Below are 19,934 nucleotides of genomic sequence, written 5' to 3'. Positions count from 1 at the left end.
AGTTGTCCCCTGCTGTGGCGAGGAGGGGAGGCCCAGAGCAGGTATGTTAGGTGCTGATAATATCAGAGCTCGGCAAAGCATACAGCAGCCTGGCTAAGGGTAGATCGGATGTCCTTGTTTTGGAGGCGGCAGCATCCCTCAGCAGGGTGGGGCAGATGGCTGAAGGCGGTAACAGCTCCAGCGCCAGCATGATGTGCTGCTGCATGTCTGGCAGCCTTCATGCTGGTAGCAAGGCTTTTCTTTCTAGTGCTTTCTGGTTGTGAATGGTCTTCTGATGCAGGGGGTACAAAATGAGTTTGAGATATGCTGTCTTTGTTAGGTTTCATGGTCTCAATTGAGGCGAATCCCAGAAAAACATTCAATATTTTCTCTTTTTCCCCAGTATTTCTTCCTGTGCTAATGATAGATCTGGTTAAATCTCCCCATGCAAAAATAACACTTTGAATTACTTCTGCCAACTTTTTGCAGAAGAGACAGGGAAATCTGGTCTATGCCACAGTTCTGCACATGTTCCTCCACAAAGGAACTGTTCCTTGTGGAGGAGGTCACACAAGGAGGCAGATGAATGTTTACTCAAGATGCCTTGCATCTCATTGCAGATACAATGTGATTTACCAGTTGCCATGGTAACACTGCTTTTTTCATTCCATAACTTGAATAAATGTTGAGGTTGCCCTTGGTGTAACTAACTTACCTCCCTTCTAAAGTTGAGCATGATTGTATTATCTAAGGAAAGCAGAGAGGAGACTCCCAACATTCCTACTGGAATAAATTTAGAGTATGTAGGCAGGTAACAAGCAGGTAAATGATTCCAGCAGGAACAAAGTAAGAGTAAATTAATTTGTGATGATTTAAAATCATACAGTGTAAAAAAATATAAAATGTTGTTTCATAATGTGGTGTCATTATACATTTTTTGTAATTTTCATTGGTTTTGACAATACCAATACTTTGCTTTTCTTCAATACATGAAAACATAATTAATCATTTTATAGTAATTTGCTTTTTGTAGGCATGCAAGAAAGCATTTTTCTTCTTTTTCCTTGTTGTAATCCTGCAATAAAATTTCTTTATTTCTTGGGTGCTATAACCTCCACTGCTAAATTAATTATTGCTGACAAGAGTTGATTGTTAACCTGTTCTTCCCCATTTCCCTTATTCTTTTATATTTTACTTTTGCTAAATGGGGATGATGAACATTGTACCAAAACAAACCAAAAATAATGGATCATTTAATTTTCTGCTGTGCATGTAACATTAGAAAAAAGCATCCAGTGAAGTTTTTTTTGTGAGTTTTTTTTGTGAAGTGATTTTTCTCATTTCTATAGTTGACTATTGATATCAGTGAGCATTTTATCCTGCGTAATAAATGCAGAATCAAATCTCCTGCTATTATGTGGAAGAAGTGAGGGGTTTTTTTCCTTCTAACTCCTTTTTCCTTTTTTTTTTGGCAGCTTTATTGCATGCTCTACAAATTTCGGTCTACTTAGGGTCTGTTATCAAGTCTGCAAGTGATTAGTGGCTTATCTTTGTTTGAATGATTTAGATTCATGAATTAATTAGCAAGAAAAGAACCATTAGAAAGCATTAGTAAAAAGGCTGGTGATTTCAGACTATTTTGGAGAGAATTAGAACTGTCATTTGAACCCAAGAAAATTGTAGCCATTGTGATTCATGGTTTCCTCAAAAGAAATCCTTGTATTATTTCTAACCTAGTTGAAAACAACCACAGGATATAAATTCTACTTCTTGATGACTGCGGTTGGTCTAGAAGTTAAATAAATTGTTTTGATTTTAAACATTAGCTTTGGATTGTTGGTTTTTTTATACTCCTTTACTCAGTGCTTTTTCACAGTTGCTGTTAAATGTCAGTGCATTTGAAAGAGTTTGATTCTGGAGTTCTTGAGAATGAGCTTGAGCTTTATATAGTATTCTCAGTTTTAGAGTTTTTCTTAAGCCTTTTACGAGGCCAGAACCAGCTCCTGACCTTTGCTGAGTACTCTTTTGTGAAAAATGAGCTGCATCCTTCTGTGAGCATAATGCTTCAACAAAAAGATACATGCCTTACAGTGATATGTGTAGTGAGCAGCAATAGGCAAGTTTTAACCTTCCCAGTTTGGAATTATGGCATGTAATGGGAACAGTGTGTATATTTTATTTTATTTTATCTTATTTTAATTGGAGTAATGGCATTGACAGCATTGAGAGGTATTATGGATGTAAGTCAAGAGACAAAGGTCTCTAAGAGACAGTAAGTGGATAAGTGAGTTTTTAAAAATAATAGTTTGCTACACACCTAGTATAAATTGGAGTGAAAGACAAAGAAAGGCATCATCAGTCTTGCCTGTTTGACTTAGAAGTTGTATGTGTTCAGAACTGGTAATTAGAGCAATATAAGGTTGACAGTGTCATATATTTACTGCCATCTCTCTTCCATTCCTTCAGGAGACCTTATTTATCACTGCTTCCATTATAAAGGTTGTAAGGCCTTTGTACACATGTCCTTACCAAGGTGAATATTAATCTACATAAATAAATTAAATCAAATAATGTTTGTTAGCTGTGTTCTGCAATTTTCATTCTTGAGTGAAAGCTACATGGGGGATGCCAGAGAAGTCAAGTTCCAGGCCTGTTAGATGTTAATCAAGTTGTTATCTATTTCTCCTCATATTCCAGTAATTTCTAGAATTTCGCCCATTTGATGTTAGGATTATTCTCAAGTATAATTTCTGTATATCTGTACAGGCCATTTTTCTTTCCCTGAATCATATGGTAATAGTATTATGTGTTATCAGTCCTAGGGTATCTATATTTAGTCTGCAGTCCTCCTTGAAGCCTTGACACTTCTTCCCCCCTTCCTGGCTGAAACATAAGTCCTGCAGTTTTTATGTCATTTCCCTCATGCTTTTCACTGCAGCTAAGGCTTGCACCACTGCCACTGACATCACTGGAAGACAGTGTTCGAGCATCTTCCAGTGTCTCCCCCAGATAGCTGGGAAATTATTTAATCTACATTATTCTATTCTGTTCTATTCTATTCTATTCTATTCTATGCTATATGTAAAGGAGATCCTAGCATCTGGTCTTTGGGTTTTTGTCCTGAAGGAAACTTCACATTCTTGGGAGGAAAAAAAGTTCTGATTCTGTTGAAAATAATACAGTTGCAAAACTCTCTTAGGCTATAAATACAAATTGAATTTTCCTGACACTTACCTTGGAACCTGGACCTCCAGGCCTGTTGAGCTCCTGTGTGGCAGGGGATGCAGAAGCCCTGCCAGCCTGGGGTGGGCAGCGTGTGCAGGCAGTGGGGGAAGCCTGGCTGGCTGCTTTCTGTTCAAACTGACGTGTTCTGGCACAGTTTCCGTTGTAGTGAATTAATATTTTTTCAGTGAAAAGAAAAAGTTTCATTGGAAAATTTCCAACCAGCTCCACACCCCACCACATTAATTGCAAGGCCACTGGATGGGATGGTTGGCGTCTGCCCTTTTTGTTTTACAGTCATGTTAATTTGCCTTGGTGTGGTGCAGGTTTTTCTACAAATACACATGCTCTAAGCCTGCAATTCCTCCCTGTACTGGTATTTTTTCAATTAAGTTCTCTTCTACCAATTTTGAGAGAATGATAGCAGTATTAATACCATCATCCCATCTTTTGTCTCTCTTCACTCCCTTCCTCTTTCTTTATTCTTTTTCCCCTCTGCTTTTGCATAGTTGCAGGGTCACCTCAGTTGTCCTTGCCAGTGTGGCAGCTCTCTGTCAGGCTGTCAAACTTACCCACTAATAGCTATGAAGTGTGCATACTCCAAGAAATGGAAAACTGAAATACATAGCCTTCAGTTGGTTGTAAGAAGACATTTTTTGTTAACTGACAAAGAGCTGGGGAGTGTTAAGGTTGTGATAACATTGCTTTGGTGGTTGAGACACCAGTAATGTTTTTTGCATATTATTTTAGGAAGTGTGCCCTTTTTCCTGTGTTAGAGGTGTTGCTTCCTTTCATTAAAGCCCAATCCTTAAGGTGCTCTCACCTTTAATATATTTGGAGGAAACTGGGGGCCAGTCAGGGACGTGGACAATTTGGTCTCCATTTAGGGCATTTCTTGCAGTTAACCTGCCATGACATGACCAAACACTGTGCCTGCAGCTGTGCTGCAGCACAGCTCCATCGAAGTGTGCCACAGGGAAGTGTACACCAGGATTCCTCTTTCAGTCGTGGATTTTATGCTTCTGTTATTTTCCAAACAGCATTGAGGGCTTTTTTTTTCTTTTTAACAGTGAACCTTCTGGTGGTTGGACTTGATCTTAAAGGTCTCTTCCAACATAAACAATTCTGTGATTCTATGAAAAGCTGCATGAGGTTCCTCTTTTTTCACTTCTTGTGCATTACTTTAACTACACAAACTTCTTTCATGTTGTTAAGTTGTCTGCACAATGAACCTCCCACCCCACTTGTAGTGGGACCACTGCTTGGGAACATCATGCAGCTGAGGTTTTTTTTCTTTCTTTTTTTTCCCTGGGACCTAACAGCAGCCCTTCTGCTCACATAAGGACTCACATTTAGCAGTGCCCTATTCCCATGAGCGGTTTCTTTCTTCTTAGTAATGGGGAAAGCAGAAATAATCCTACTCTCAGCAGTTTTGGGATTACAGGCAAAAATTGTGTTCCTTGATGTATGACTGTGTAGGGATATTAATCTTTTCCCTGATGCCTGTTGTCTGTCATCTCTGTCTTACCAGCACTGTCCTTTTGACCCCTCTACAAGGATAACTTGTTATTAACGTTGCCTTTGCTGCGGATGCTCAGTATGCAGATGACAGCACCAACAGTTTTTCTAAAAGGGCTTGTTCTGTGCATTATCAGACACAGCAACAAAGGATTTGATTTTTTTTTCCCTCTGTGTTGTGGCTCGTGCTCATTTGTATCACCATTTGTGTAGCTGATAAATTCAGAGGATGCTGTGTTGAGCCGAATGCTGTTGTTGTGCATCTGTGAGACTGAGATCTCAGTGTGAGACCACTATGAAGTTTTGGTACAATGCCTGGGTGCTTTTTCCTGAAGGGAGGTGGTTTTCAAAAATTAAGAGTGTTTTATGGTTTCTCAGACTGGTCAGAAGTCACTGAGAGCCAAAACAAAATCACTGTGTGAGGCATTTTAATGTCATTAGTCAATTTCTACCAGTGTACTGTGATTAGCTCAGGTTTATGAAAGGATTTAGCAGCCACAGAGGAAAACAAAAATATTAGAATACAGAGAACTGGGGAAAAGATTATGACATCAGAAAAAATAATAAAATGCAATATGTATGTCCTATAATCTGTATTCTGTAATGAAATGAAATAACACAGCCTTATGGAACTTTTTTGGTTTTTTTGGTACTTAAGAATTGCCATATGACAAACTGCTGTTGATGGTCCTGCGGTCCTGTAAGGTAATTCTTCCCTTGAAATTTGGAAAAAGGGATGATCTTGCAATTACAAAACAGGCAGTCCCATTGAAAATGTTTCATGTTTTGATGTTTTAAATTAAGGTACAGTAGTAACTATTTTTTTTTTCATTTTTCTAAAATTAAGAGAGGATGACCACTGCAGAAAAAATACTGGTCTCCTCCTTACATAGTGGGGTTAAGCTGTGCTGGTGAGTTTGAAAGCTTTTCTTCTGTTGTAGTTGAAAGTGAATCAAACATCTTAATACAGATTTTGATCTCTCTTGAAACTCTGTGAAATGCAGTAACACATTCTGAGATGGATTATCCGCAGAGATCAGAGATGTTGTCATCCACCTTCATGTTAATTGTGATCTGTTCACTTCCATTTTCTTGTCAAATGAAGAGGAATAGCCTGTAAAGAATAGAGTAATGTTTGTACATGTTTGTGCTTTGGTGACTTTAGATCTAATTTTGCAGTTTTCACAATCACAAATGCCAGAGAAAAACACAGTGAAGTGTAAGAAGGTGATCATCTTTAGTCTTCAGGGAAGCTGTCTGAAAGCTTATCTTATAGAAAGAGCTGTTAATAGAATGTGTTTCATTGTGTTTCTTTTTTCTTTTTTTTTTTGCTTTATTTTATGTTGGCAGCATAAATCTGCTTGTATTTTATAATACACTGGGGCTCTCTGCATTGTCTATTACTAACATTGGCAAATGCCTCACATTATAAGACTTTGTTATCCATTGCTTCTAGGAGTTGTTGCATCTTATCTTTTTATTCTGAAATGTGTCTGCCTCAGCCTGTGTAATTCTGTATGAAAAATGCAGCCAGCATGGTTCAGAAGCAGCTGAGAGTGAAGTTAGGGGTAAATGCTTGTTTTTCTATGTTAAAAAAAAAAGGCAGTAGTTGTACAAAAAGCTCTTATGCCCTTATTCTTCTGAAGTTGGAACTGAAATCCCTTTGGAGAAGAGTCTTTGGGGTTTTTTTTGACATCTTCATAAATACTTGCCCAAATCTGACCCAAGTTAGAGGCCAAAAAATGCAGCTTGTGCAAGCTCTGTAAAGAGTTTCTAGAGCTTTGCAGGTTTGAAGGCTCTGTAAGCTCTGAGCATGCTTCAGCCTGAGCTGCCAAGGGTTTCCTGTAGAGCTGCAGCTCCTGGCTGTTAGAACCAGAATGTGCTTGTAGGATGTAATGAGCCAGGACGGAGATTTAACTCTGTCAGTTTTGGTGTGTCCAGTCTACTTCTCAGTGGGCAGGTTTGGGGACCTCAGGTGCTTCCAGCCTTTGAAATGGGTACAGCAGGCTCCCAACAGAAAAAGGCCTTTTGTCTTAGCTTGGATCCAGTCCCAAAGTGAAGTTTTAACATACACTGGAAAGGCAGGGGTGTAAGGATGGAGCAGGACTCAGTTAAAAAAAAAAAAAAAGAAAAAGAAAAAGAAAAAGAAAAAAAAAGATTTTATTCAAAGGAACTACATTAAATACTACAAAGAATACCACTCAGTGTTTCTCAGTTTTTGGACTTGACTTTTCTTTTTCATGTCCTTGTCTTTTTCATGTCCTTGTAATTCTTCTTTTGCATGGATAATATGCACCAGAGACATTGAAACATCCAAGCAAAAAGACACCTGCCCAGCAAAACAACCAGTCTTTGGAAATGAGAATCTTGTTATCTCATGGCTTTTGTCCCACTCTGTCACCATTTTGAGCACTTTCCCTGCATGGCAGTGGAAGTTTCTCTACACTTGTTCTTCTGAGCTCACTTGCTGACTCTGCTCTTGTATTTCAGACTGCTTACATGGATATATTCCCATGTGCACAGGGAAGCTCCTTAGATTCTTGGAGAGGAGCAATCTCCTCTTCAGAACACAAACAGCCCTGGGAATGCTCCACCTATGCCTCTTCCCGTACCTCTCAAGGGCATGACCTGGCACCAGCATCAAAAGACATAGAGGCAGAAGTGATTGACATTATCTGATTGTGTTGAGTCGGTTTTACCAAATTATGCTATGAAAACAAAATGTTCCTGCCCTCCATAACTCTAGAGGAGACAATTTCTTTGTTATTTAATGTGATTTTGAAGCAGATAGCCTCTGTAAAGTTTGCTTTGTTGCATGTTGCCCAGAGAAGATTCTCTTTGCCTTTGCTTGGTTGGCTGGCAGCAGGAAAATCTGTCTGTGTACTGGATTTTCCATTCTTCATTAAGTTTATAGGTGTCTTGTAGGTTATCTCTTAGTTTCTGTGTTACTTTTTTACTCACTGAAACCAGCAGTGTGCGAATCTGTCTGGATCTGGTATTGGCTGGGGTAGCTCTGTGTCTGATCCCTTTTTTAAAAAAGCAGGTGAAGAGGTGTTGGACAAAATTTCTGTCATTGGGAAGTGCATAGTTTGCATTGCTGGTTAGGGATGTTCCAACCTAGAAGGCACTTCAGTGATGGTAACATGGATAAAGAAATAAATCCTTGCACAGTTGTCCTGTCCTGGAGAAATTATGTGAAAATGGATTTTCTTTTCAGTGAAGCAGGCTTCTAAATGTACTGTCTGTTGCAGAGCATACTGTTTTTTTCCTGTTAGGAAGCTGTTGAAAAGTAGAGCAGCTTTTAAATTCTATTTCAAGCAGTGGAGGTTTCTCACAGGAAGAGAGGAAGCAGTGCATTCTGGGTGCTGGATCCTCTTCTAATTAATTAAAAGGCCAAACTCAGGAATTCAAGGAACACAGAAATATCCCTGATACCAAAGTTAACAGCTGCTTTGGCCAGAGATTTGGTTCTTCCTTGCCAATTGCAAATAACCCAGAAACCTGATGTCTCCCATAAGGAAGCCAGCCAGTGGCTGTTTTCAACACTGCCATAGGTACTTCTGCTTCCTTCTGCCTCTGTGCTAATTCAGGGGGTCATATTATGCTCACGCAAAGTGAACTCACAAGTCGAGGCCTGCTAAGCAAGGACTTCCAGCTGTTTCATTCCTATAAGCATATAAATATTTATACCACCCCAGGGTTCCTTTCATGCTGAAAATAAAGGTAGCACTTGTCTGCTGTTAAAATATATTACCCGGGAGATAAATGGCTTACCTCAGTATTAGGAAGACGGATGAGAGGAGTGGAAAATTGGCTATAATATTGGTTGGAAGATGCACTGAGTCCAGAGGGCCTTGCTGTTTACTTGAAATTCCTGCTGGGAACTGACGTTGAGGTTGATAGTGCTGTGTTTAGCTATCAAGAGATGATTAATTAAAAGCTTTAATAAATGTGAAGTATAGCAGTTGACAGATGCAGAGCTAGCTAAATTTCCTAGTGATGGGTAATGTGCACCACAGATTGATTATAACACCCAGACAGGATGTGAATGGTGCTTTTGAAGGGACAGATGAGACAGGGAGAGTGTGCAAAAGGCCACATGTGAAGTGAGATGGCAGTTTACCTCTGTGGCATTTTGGTGCTCTCCCGCTTCCTGTCCCACCTCAAGTCCAAAGGTATTCTGATCAAGGCTGCTGGGAGTAGATTCCCATCAGGTAGACATCATGGGGGCTTAAAGCCCAGGTGCCAGTGTAGCATCACCCAAGCAAACTGGGATTCTGTGGTGGCCTCTCTGCCCCAGTTCTTCTGCCCGGCCATAAAATGAGGGATGGTAACACTGAGCCCCTGTGCCCCTGCATGGCTGGCGCAGGTTGCAAGGGCTGTGTGAAGGTCTGGGAAAGTGCTGGGAGGCTTCGCTGTTAATTGGAAGCGTGATGAGAATGTCTCTTGAGTCAGCCTGCTGACTTCAGGGGCTCGGCTAGGGTGCTGCCTTGCCCTTCAGTACATGCTGCTGTCACTTGGGGGCCCCTTGCATCCTCCTTCTCATCTGCCACTGGATTTAGATGGAGCATGCTGAGAGTAGCCCGGCTCTCTTCCAGCAAGAATTATTTCACGGACCATTCCAGATTCTGATAAATGAAGCGTGCCTTGATGTCATTTAGAGTAATATCCGTGTTGAAATCGGAACTTGTGAAAATATTTAGGACTTGCCTTTGTGTTTTGCTTTGTTTAGGTTAATTGTTGTGTCTTGTGTGATGAAAGGGCCTGACTGAACACAAAGATATGTCATGTATAAGTGGAGGTGCAATGAAATAATAATTCTTCCCTTAAAGTGAAATTGTTTTTTATATAAGATAGCAAAATAAAGAAATTCTCTATTCCCCTCCTTTTTTTTTGGGAAATATTTATTATAGGTAATGAAAAATCCAAATTGAACCCAATTGGCCTTAATTTTGCCCAATTTTTATATTTCCTGATAAAACAGATTGATTTTTGTCTTCCGTAAAATTGCTAAAACAGGCAAGGACAAGAGGAAGAGCCTTATGAAAATCTCACCATCGGGACACTTCCTGCTGTTAATTTGCAAACAAGTACCCCAAAGGTTTTTTGAAAATATTTGTGCCTAGTGGGATGCAGAAGGGGAAACACCATCTTCCAGATCAACCATTATTAATGTCCTTTCAGTATCAGAGAGCTTTCACCCTCGCAGTGCTCCCTGTTGACTTGCTGCCAGCTGCTCATGTATGTAACGTATATGGGTGTGCTTAAAATCCATTCCCATCTATGAGGAAATAGATGGCTTGTACAAATACAGCGCCATACATCACATACATTCGCCATATGTGCTGCACTTTGGAATGTCAGTGAGCACAGGGAAATGAGGATCGGGGCTATTTCAGAGAATGGAAATGCCAGAGAAGAGACAGTGAAATGGAGCAATTTATGTGTTTGGATAAATCTCCCTTTTACTGAATTGCTTTAATGCTGTGCCTGTCTCTCGTTCTTCCTCTCCTCTTTTGCTGCTTCTTTCATTGCAGTTTTTCAAATATGTAGACAACAAAAAACCACAGCCGGTGAAATGGAAGATTACAATTATGCATCAGTATTCCTGTAACGCGGCTGCTCAGTAATGTCTCCTGGGAGTGTTACAATGAATATCTGACATTAATTGGCTCAGTACCTGTATGTCTGACCTTGCAGAAATTTAATAGATCAATTCTACATGTTCTTTACTGATAAAGAAAACTTCTTCAGGGCAGGGGCTGCATCTTTGGACGTGCCTAAACCACAGTGACAACCAGAAGTAGTGGTCAGATTCACTGGGTCTTAGTAAAATAAATAAAATAATAGAAAGAGTAATCATAAAGTGGTTTCTCTCCCTTGTTTTGCCAAGATAGCTGTTCCTCAGCAATTTTTAACCCCCTCGAAGTCTTTCTCACTGCTGGGTATTGTGCACTTGATGCACAAAAGCTGCTTTCTCTTCTTTGAGTAGTATATGGATGGCCTTCATATGTGTGTTTGACGTACTGAACAATATAAGTAAGCCAGGTCAGAACTAGAGGAACAGCACCTACTGGATGTACTCGCATTGAAACAGCGGCCTCTTTTGTGTCGCTCACTCTCTGGTGACTGAATGTGCCAGGAGGATCTCGCAGGGGGCTGCGCGCCGCTCTCCGGCAGCCGCCGTGTTTCAATGCGCCCTGCTCAGTCAGCAGCAAGCCCTCATCTCCCGCACTGCTCAGTCAGCTGCCTTTGGCTGTGCCGGGGATGTGGGCTGCGTGTGCACAAACGGGTGATGGGTCAGCTCCCTTCAGTTTCAGGGAGCAGGGGGAGAAAGTCGGTGTCCAAGCCGCAGCTCAGCCAAGATTCACACAAAGGGCGGTCACTGGGCCGAACTTTCTGTGGGGGTGTTTGTTTCCAAGTTAAAAAGTTGCTGAAAAGAAGGGAGATCCGTACGCTGAGTATTTTAGGAGATGCTCAGAGGCACACATTACATGCCTGAACCACTGCTTTTATTGCCGCTATTGAAGTACAGGAGAGAAGCTTTACGGAAGATGTATTCTGCCTCTATTACTGGCGTGCTCGGGAGCACTTGCCGCTTTCAGACTATTGTTACCTGTCCCCTGCTTTGTTTGACTGCCTGGGAATTAAAGCCATCACCTTGGGGACACGGAAACCCTCATATTCAAAGTCCCCCTCCCAGTGGCTCCTGTGAATTCAATCCTGCAATCCAAAACACGGAGCCCAGTGCCGCTCACAAAGGGGAGTCCTTTCCGCCTCCCCGTCCCGGGGTGCAAAGAGCCCCCTCCCCAATTTAGCCCTCCGGCAGCGGCCGCGGCGGGACGGCAGCCCCAGCCCCGAGCCCGGCGGGCACTGACCGCGCTCTCTCTGTCCCTCTCCCCCTGCGCACGGAAGGTGGACGATGGAGGCAGCGGCGAGCGGGCGCGGGAGGCGGCCGGCGCGGCGCTGGTGCTGCGGAAGGTGTGGTCACGCAGCCCGGCCCCCGAGCGGCGCGGGAGGTAAGGCTTCCGCGGCTCCGGGCGTGCGGGGCTGGGCCGGCCGGGCCGGGCTCGGCGGCGGCGGCGGGCGGGGCGGCGGCCCGCGGCCCCCGGCAGGGCGATGGCCCCCGCGGGGGGAGCTTAGGGCCCGGGCGGCGGCGCAGGGAGCGGGGCAACATGGGCAGCGGCAGGGTGCGGGTGCCCGAGGCGCTGGCGGGCCGCGGCGGGGAGCGGCCGCTGCCCACCTTCGACGTGCCTTACTTCAAGTACATCGACGAGGAGGACGAGGAGGACGAGTGGAGCAGCCGCTCGCAGTCCTCCACCGAGGATGACTCCGGGGACTCTCTGCTTTCCGACAGATACGTGGTGGTGTCGGGGACGCCGGAGAAGATTTTGGAGCATCTCCTTAGCGACCTGCACCTGGAAGCCGCCCAGGACAAAGAGACGGGTAAGGAGCGAGCCTGGCGGGGAGGTGGCGGCGGCCGGGAGTGGGGGAGAGATGCCGGTCCCGGTGCTGGCGGAGCGGGGCGGCGCGGGGGTCGCTCCCGGGCACCCGTGGCCGAAAGCCGCTGCCAGCCGGGCGTGCAGCCGGGGCGGTGCGGGGAGGAATCCCCGAGTGCGGCGCGGCAGCCGGGAGGTGTCGGAGCGGCACCGGCCCCGGGCCAGGGGCGCCGGCGGTACCGGAGCCGCTCGGCAGCAACTTGAGCCGCTTTACCTTCGGCTTTGGCTGCCGCCGGGGTAGCGCAGGCTGCGGCGGGCTTTGTACAGCGCCCGTCTCTCTGCAGGCAGGGCTGCCATCCCTCCTAGCCTGCAGCTGTTCCTGTATCCATCCGGATGCTTGCAGTGCACATCACCTCCTGGCCAGCTACTCGTTTTGCCACCACCCCAGTACTTTGGCACGTCTGTTTCATAAAAATGGCTTAGAAATTTCCTTGTAGCCCAGGGCACAGCGTATCGCCCACTGCTCTACTTGTGTGTCTTCAACCAGAGACTATTTTATTCCAGCCTAGAACAATTATTACATGAATCGGGCTACTTGGCATGCAGTTTAATTTTCAGCTGGATCTCTTGGCTATATGCACAGCTTGCTGTCACCAAGAGCTCATGGAGTAGTTGATCAGAAGTGCCTGTAACCTGCAATTCTTAGATAGTTTTAATGCAAGTGACCAGGCTGGTGAGACTTTTGTAGGTTCTGGATACTGGAGAGGGGAGGGTAGGTGGCTGCCAATGGCACTGTACCTTTGGTCATCGCCAATAGGGTTAAAATGCATACTCCTGATGCCTGTATCTTTCTCCACAAATGAGATTACTGAGAATAAACACACTTTAATCCTTTTAAATGTCTGAAAATATAAATAACATCTGTGATTCACAGGGGAAGGTCTCAGAACAAGTCATTAGTTTAATGTGGGACAATAGGCATATTGCTAGTGCTGATGAGTCAATGCCCCAAAGAAACACATAGAGTGTCTGCCAGTGATATTGTTACAGTGTTCCTAGTGCTGCTTTTGTCTGCCTAGACATTAATATTTAGTGCTGAGAGATGCTGTGGTTGTTTTCCTTCTACAGATGCACTGGCTGGTTATGGATGTAATTTACTTGAACCAGCTCTTAGGCAGTGTAGTGAGGATCCTTCCTTGGCCTTTTAAGGTCAAATACTGGATCCAGAATAAGTTTTCCCATTAATGTTTATCCCACACAGATTGGGGAACATCAGCTACCAGTCTTTATGGTCTGCTTAATCTTGTTTTACAAGCTCACAATCTTGGTTGGAAAACAGTTGTATTTTCAGTAGTGATATGCATTATATTTTGGTGTTGTAAGTACAAAGCACTCCTTACATAAAGCATGAGATGCTGTACACATCCTCCCATCTACTACTTTTTTTTTCTCTCTCTTTGCTCTCTCCCCCTCCCATCACAGAGAGGCTGTTCATAAGCCTGGTCTTATTGTTATACAGAGGGTCTGGTAAACTGTCCTCAAAGCAAATGTTAAACCACTACTTGCTTGGTTGTTACCAGATGGTAGAGTATTTAAAGGTTGATTATCTTTCCCTCACCTCTGCCTTATCCTAACTGCTTTAGAAAGAAACAATTAGGCTCTGCTCCGTAGTCAGGGTTAACTGGATCCCAGGGAGAGAACAAAGTAGCTCTGCCTTCAGTTTTTTGCCATCACAAAGATGTGTGCTAAACCTTGCCCAGCAGCCCTCCACTCCCTCAAGGGTGGTTCCTCATATACCATTTTATTCTGACTTTATTAACCTGGTAATACAGAACTTCATCAAAATGAAAGACTTTAGGAGTTATGTTTCCTAGTGGTTTATGAGGAGGATGCCCTGTTATGGTTTTTACCAGCTTGTTTTGCAGACTCAGTGGCATTTGGCATGAGGAAGTGTGGGATGTTGACTGTGCGTGTGTACAGCTTTGTGTGTGGACCTGAAGGCATCCTTCTGCTGTTTGTGTGCTTGGATTTGCTGGTTTTTGTGGTTTTTTTCTAGCTCAAATCTGGCCCATCTCAGAGACCGATCGAGTTGCAGAGCCCTGCAGGCTTGTGTTTTAGCAGGCATAGCTTCGCAGAACATAAAAGGACGATGTTGTTGTACCCAGCTGCTGCTCCTGCTGTCTGCTTGCCAGTTCCAGGATGACTTCCATGGCCTCTTGCTTTCCCTGCAGCCCCCAATGCAGTTTCCTTATTTGTGTCTATAAAGAACATGAGAAAGGGCCGTTCTTACATTTGCTGGTGCACAGGGGACTGTTGTTCTGTTTGACCCTTTGCACTGCTTCCAAAGGAGGGATGCTCTGCATGTTTTCATTCCCACCCTTTGTATACCAAATCATAACTGCAGCCTTCTATAGCTGTTAACACAAAAATCTGCTATCCTGGGGCTGGTGTGGTCATGGAACAGTGCCTGTTATAAACACTGACATGGCTGAATGGCGTGCCATGGATTGCTCCCAGCCATCCTCCATTTTCTAGCCCAAGTCAGTTGATACCAATTACACCTGAGAGTGTAAAGTTTTGGGGTTGGTCTCTAAAAAATTTAGCTGGGGTCCAGCCCATTCTCCAAGGCATCCGTCAACTGCTGCTAAACCTGCAGCAAGACACCTTAAGCACTCAGCTTAATAAATTGGTATCGTAAACAGGTGAGGACCCAACCTGAAGAGTTATCCTAGTGCCAGTAACAGAACACAGCACTGTTTTAGCAACTGAAGACACCTGAAGTGGACATTGCAGTCTGCAAAGCTAGACTAGTCTATTGCTCTGGTGACTTCCATAGGCAGGATGTGCCACTAAAAAAGGCTTGCCAGCCTTCTGTCTCAAAGGGAGGAAGTTTTTGTCTCACTGAGTTATTATAGCCTGTAAGGTACCAACCCCCGAGAAGACTGTTCTTATTTCCTACTGTGAGGTGGATGGAAATTTTAAATTTCTGCAACAAACAACTTTTCTGAGTCATCTCAAAGGTTGTTGGAATCACTGGGGAATTGTCTGCTGAGTATGTATTTTAGAGTGCAGTTTGAGGTTTTAAGAACTGAATGGAGTGATACGCTTCAAATATGTCAATATCCAGGCAGAAGATGCAAGACACACCTCCTGGGCTAATCCTCATCAAGGGTGGGGATTTGAACAAGTAATCTCCAAGAGGCCAAATCTTAGCATCACAGGATTTCTAATCCCTTCCCATTGACTACTTTATTTATTTCAGAATCATGATCATTTTCTGCAAAATCCTTCATTTCTTGGATATTAGCAGCATTTCCTTCTCTGGATATTATCCCAATGTCATCTTTGGAGTGTCCTCCAACTCGTCTCTATTCAAACTTGCTGCCTTGCCTTGTGGTGGCTGCGTTTAACATTTGGCAGCCTCTGGAATGACACGGTGATCATCACATCCACTGCTCCTACTCCAGGCCTGCCTGGATCGCTCAGAACATTTCCTTCAGTCCATTGAGTCACCTCTCCTGGGCAGTTTAAGCAGAACATTGCTGAAGTAGAATATAATCTCTACAACTGCATCTGCTAACGCCATGTGTCTTTTACCTCCCTACTAAGAGATTCATTTTAGGGAATAAATAGAGAAGAGATTCATTTGTGAAGGTCTTTGAGGGCAAGAGGCAGAGGGAAAGGGTGATCTGGAGAAAGGAAGTAAATGGGGAATGGTATGACTGGAACAACATGGTGGTGTTAGTATTAGCTGATGTATCTTTGTAGTGGACTGGGTGAAGGGGACTGTGACAAGGGGGAGGCATGACAGTTTTATTAGGCTGTTGCAGAAGTTGGGATGGCAAATGATGGAGGGCCTGGAGAAAGATTAAAGGGACAGAAAAAGAGGACAAATCCTCATGATATAGCTAAAAGAAAGGCAGAAAAGTGTAAGTATGGTCTGGATTTCTTTGGAGTAGGAAAAGAAAGGAGTAATGACTTTTGTACCATGCTATGTCACCATATCTGTGACTGTGCATGATCCTTGGATTAGTGGGAACTCTCCCCTATCACATAGAAGCAGTTTTGATTGTAACATACCACCTAGGAGGGTCTTCAGACCGTGTCTATTTGTCTTAGAAGTGCTGTGTAGTAAGAGTTACTTTCGTTTTACACATTCTGTTTTTACACTGCACCAATGACACTGCTGATGTTGGGCAGTGGCACCCTCTGCAGAACTGTACATGACCTTGGAGGAGAATGGTACTATCTTGCATGAACTGGCTGTGGTCAGCTGCTAAATGATGTTGTGAAGAAAGAATACAGCTCTGCCTTTTCTAGATTGTCTTTTGTTTAATATTCCAAGAGAAAAAGGTCTGGTTGCTTTTTTGATAATTTTTGTTTCTTAGTTATGAAGGATGTTGTTAGGTCTTTTGCTCACTATGCTTTTCACTGATGATTAAAAGGTGTTGAAAAATGTACTCCTGTGACTGGCACACAGTCAATGTAAGTGTATTTTATGCACGTGGACTGATGTCAACGAGAATAAATATTCACCCAACACTTTGTGATCCTACCGTACAGGTTTTGGGATGGAGAAAATAAATGCCTGCTAACCCTTCCTCTTAACAGTCCTTCGTAATGAAATGTTGTCAGTCATAATTTTGAGGGATTTTGTAAACTTTGCCCTGAAGTTTTAGGAAAATTTTGTAACGTAAGAGGGCTAAATGCACATTACTGCCATGCCCACAGGAGGGGAATAAGAGTTTAGCAGAGCACATCAGTGTAAGAATAGCAGAGAAGCTAAAATACTGATATATCCCAGTGTTCAGTATGAGAGGATCTGGGGATGCTCTTGCAGAGGACCATTGCTTTATGCAGTGTGAGTCTAAGCTGTGTCAAATTAGACTGTCAGTAGAAGTAGGTTTAGAATAAATCAATAAAATGAATAGTAACAAATCACCAGGATCAGATGTTACTCCCCGAAGACTTCTAAAGGAACTCTGATATGAAACTGCTGAACTCCTAGCAGTGGTGTGTAATCTATCAAATAAAGCAGCTTGAGCGGCAGAGGAAGGTGGAAAATGTGATGCCAATTAAAAAAAATGGTTCTGTTTGGGGAACATCTAAGTAATAAGGCTGTCATTTTATCAATACGTTATTCCAGTATAAACAGTCGCTGCAGTCAAAAGAAGCAGCTCAGCCTTTCCCAGCCACTCACTCCAGCCACTGGTGCCTCTGTGCTTCTGCACTCTGTTGTGTGATTCTGCAGCAGACCCAAGCAGGGAGCTGGTCCTAGTTAATACTAACCTAGGAAATACTAAATTATTAGTTTTAAGATGGATAAGTCTCTTGATCCACTTAATCTGTCAGTGACGCAAAGTTTGCTCCCCTGACACAGGGAGAAGGTGGCAAGGAGTGACAAGTGTGCAGGTGAGGACAGCAGGAGAGAAGGACTGGTGTCTTTAGCAGCTGCACTTGCTTGCACAAGTATGATTAGATGCAAAATTTCAGCTTGAAGTTATGAATTTATGCTTGGAAGTTGGACGGCAGTACAGTAGATGCAGAAGGAAGAAATGCATGCAGAAACATACTGAGAAGAAGGGAATGTGGGTTTTTGGTTTTTTTTACAGGTAGCTCAGATCTTGTGTATCCTGTTGATCTGTTAAAGGTTTGAAAGAGCATGAGGATATATATCATCTGGTGTGCCTGTATCTTACATTCGTATTTTCAAAATGCTTTTGACTAAGTCCCTTGCCAGAAATCCTGAAAGAAATTTGAAGATCGTTTTGATCAGGAAGTAGAGGCTTTTCAGGACTGATTACTTAAAAGAGAGAAAATGAAAGGTATGAGTAAATTGTCAGTGTTTAAAATGGAGGGAATTTGCCATTGAAGACTGGCTCGTGCCGAGTGCAGAAAGAAATCTGAGGTAACAGCATGTGCTGGTATTATTGAATGGTTGAGGGTCTCCTGGTAAATAAAGCCATACTTTCACCTTTGGTGGCCATGCAAGATGATGTTCTTGTATACCCTCTTATCCCCACATCTGACTGCCTATTGGAGCTGTTGTGCTAGATCAGGAAGCTGATCCAACTCAAAAGTAGTCTCGTGAAAGTAGTATGAGTGGGTCAGTGTAGAACTGGGAAAATGAGTTGGGAGCAGGCCCCCCAAACCAGCCCTGTGGCTGAAGAAAGATGAAAGGAATAAAAGTCTCTGTGACTGCAGGACAAAATTGCAGATGGGATCCAAGTTTGAAAAAATGCAAAGTAATGTGTTTTTATACCATGGAGAAGAGGAAATTCTTATTATACGTATTCAGCAGGGTGCTGACTTGGCTATTATCATGCAGAAAATAGGTCTGTGGTGGTAGTGGGGATAGTTCTTGGGAATTTTTGATCAGCATTGGTCAAAAAGGCAAGTGGTATTTGGGCTAATTAGGAAAGAAGCCAGGCAAGAGCTGTAGTTGTACCATTGTATAACTGTGAAATACAGAGTGTGTGAGTCCTTCTTCTGCCCCAGCTCAGGAAGGTGGAAAATGAAGTGAAGGGCAGTAAGGGTGATTAGAATTACAGATTAAATACACCTAAGAATAAATAGTTTAGGCCTGGTCATCATAGGAAGGCAGCTTTGGTAAAGGAGGTATATGGTAATCTGTAAGACTATTAATTGTGTGGGGAAGGTGAGATGTAAAGATTGTTCATTGTTTCTCATAATGAGACAAGTGTTTTATAACACAGTGAAATTATTTGGTTTATAACTAATAAAGAGAAATAATTTTCTGACATAATGCACAGCTAAACTGTGGAATTCATCGCTGTGAGTATTCTGTGGAAACCAAGCTTTGGAAGGGTTTAAAAACAAATTAGGCAAAATCCTGGCAAAAACTCCTTTACTGCAGTGATGTTAGTACAACTTCCCATTTGGAAAGTCTACACTGCCCGTTGCTGGAAGATAGGAGGGCGTGTCTGAGAAAGATAACTCTGATTTATTTTTTTCTGAGGTTTTTTTTCCCTTGGGCATCCTCTTTCACATCTGACTCAGTGTATTACATGCAACATGTTGCAGTTTGGAAAGAATTAATTTGAGTCTAAAGTTATAATGAGATAGGTAGGACAATTGAGTAAGTTACCAGTTCAGCTGGCAGCACAGTGTGAAGAGTTTTCTGCTGAATGGCTTTGCAGATGGCATGGTGGGACCTGAAGCTGGGACAAGAGAGGCTGGAGCTCTGGGGATAGCATGAATTTGGGACCAAGGCTGCCAGCAGTGACACTGGCTTCTGCTCAGATGGGAAGCTCTGACATCCTCTAACTGTTTGCCTGTACATTGCCATGTTACCACATCTCCTCTGCTGTGCTTGGCTTGACCTCGTGCCAAGTAGATTTAGGTATCTTAATAGGAAATTATTTTTTTCCCTTTGAAAGGATTATTTTCTGTCACAGTATGAGCTGAATCGGCTTGCAGAAGGAGCACCGTGGCTGAGATTCACTACAGACAGACAGTGTCTGTCATGCTGCAGTGCCAAAGCTAATGGGAAATGCCAATGAGGGGAGGCTGTCTAAGGTGCTCTCTTGTGTCAGGAGCTCAGACAGATTTTTCTGAGAAATGTGGACATGGAGCCTGGAAAGGGTTTATTTGCACTTGGGCACTAAAACTTGTTTGGGCAAACTTTTGGTAGGGCACAGTCTGGGAATGCTGCTCCTGAATTGTCTCACCATTACATCAAATGACTGGGAAACTAGGATCAACCTGGTAGAGCCCCAAGTGTTTAATGTTTTGTTTTTGAGTCAAATTTGCAGA

At 43.2% G+C, this 19,934-nt stretch overlaps 1 protein-coding gene across 3 annotated transcripts in view; it reads left to right on the top strand.

Annotated features, from left to right (window-relative positions):
* RAPGEF5 (Rap guanine nucleotide exchange factor 5) overlaps positions 1-19,934 on the top strand; it is a 205,761-nt gene that overhangs the window by 129,863 nt on the left and 55,964 nt on the right. For all 3 annotated transcript variants that reach the window (XM_085050902.1, XM_085050901.1, XM_085050900.1), the window contains 2 exons: positions 11,635-11,738; positions 12,077-12,165. In XM_085050902.1, the coding sequence (XP_084907028.1) occupies positions 11,635-11,738; positions 12,077-12,165 (193 nt within the window). The remainder of the gene's footprint in view (positions 1-11,634; positions 11,739-12,076; positions 12,166-19,934) is intronic.

This window comes from Lichenostomus cassidix, chromosome 2 (genome assembly GCF_008360975.1).
Source record: "Lichenostomus cassidix isolate B80296 chromosome 2, HeHo_3.0, whole genome shotgun sequence".
NCBI classification, from domain to species: domain Eukaryota; kingdom Metazoa; phylum Chordata; class Aves; order Passeriformes; family Meliphagidae; genus Lichenostomus; species Lichenostomus cassidix.
Note: the sequence above shows the minus strand (reverse complement) of the source record. Positions and strands in the feature narration are given on the sequence as shown.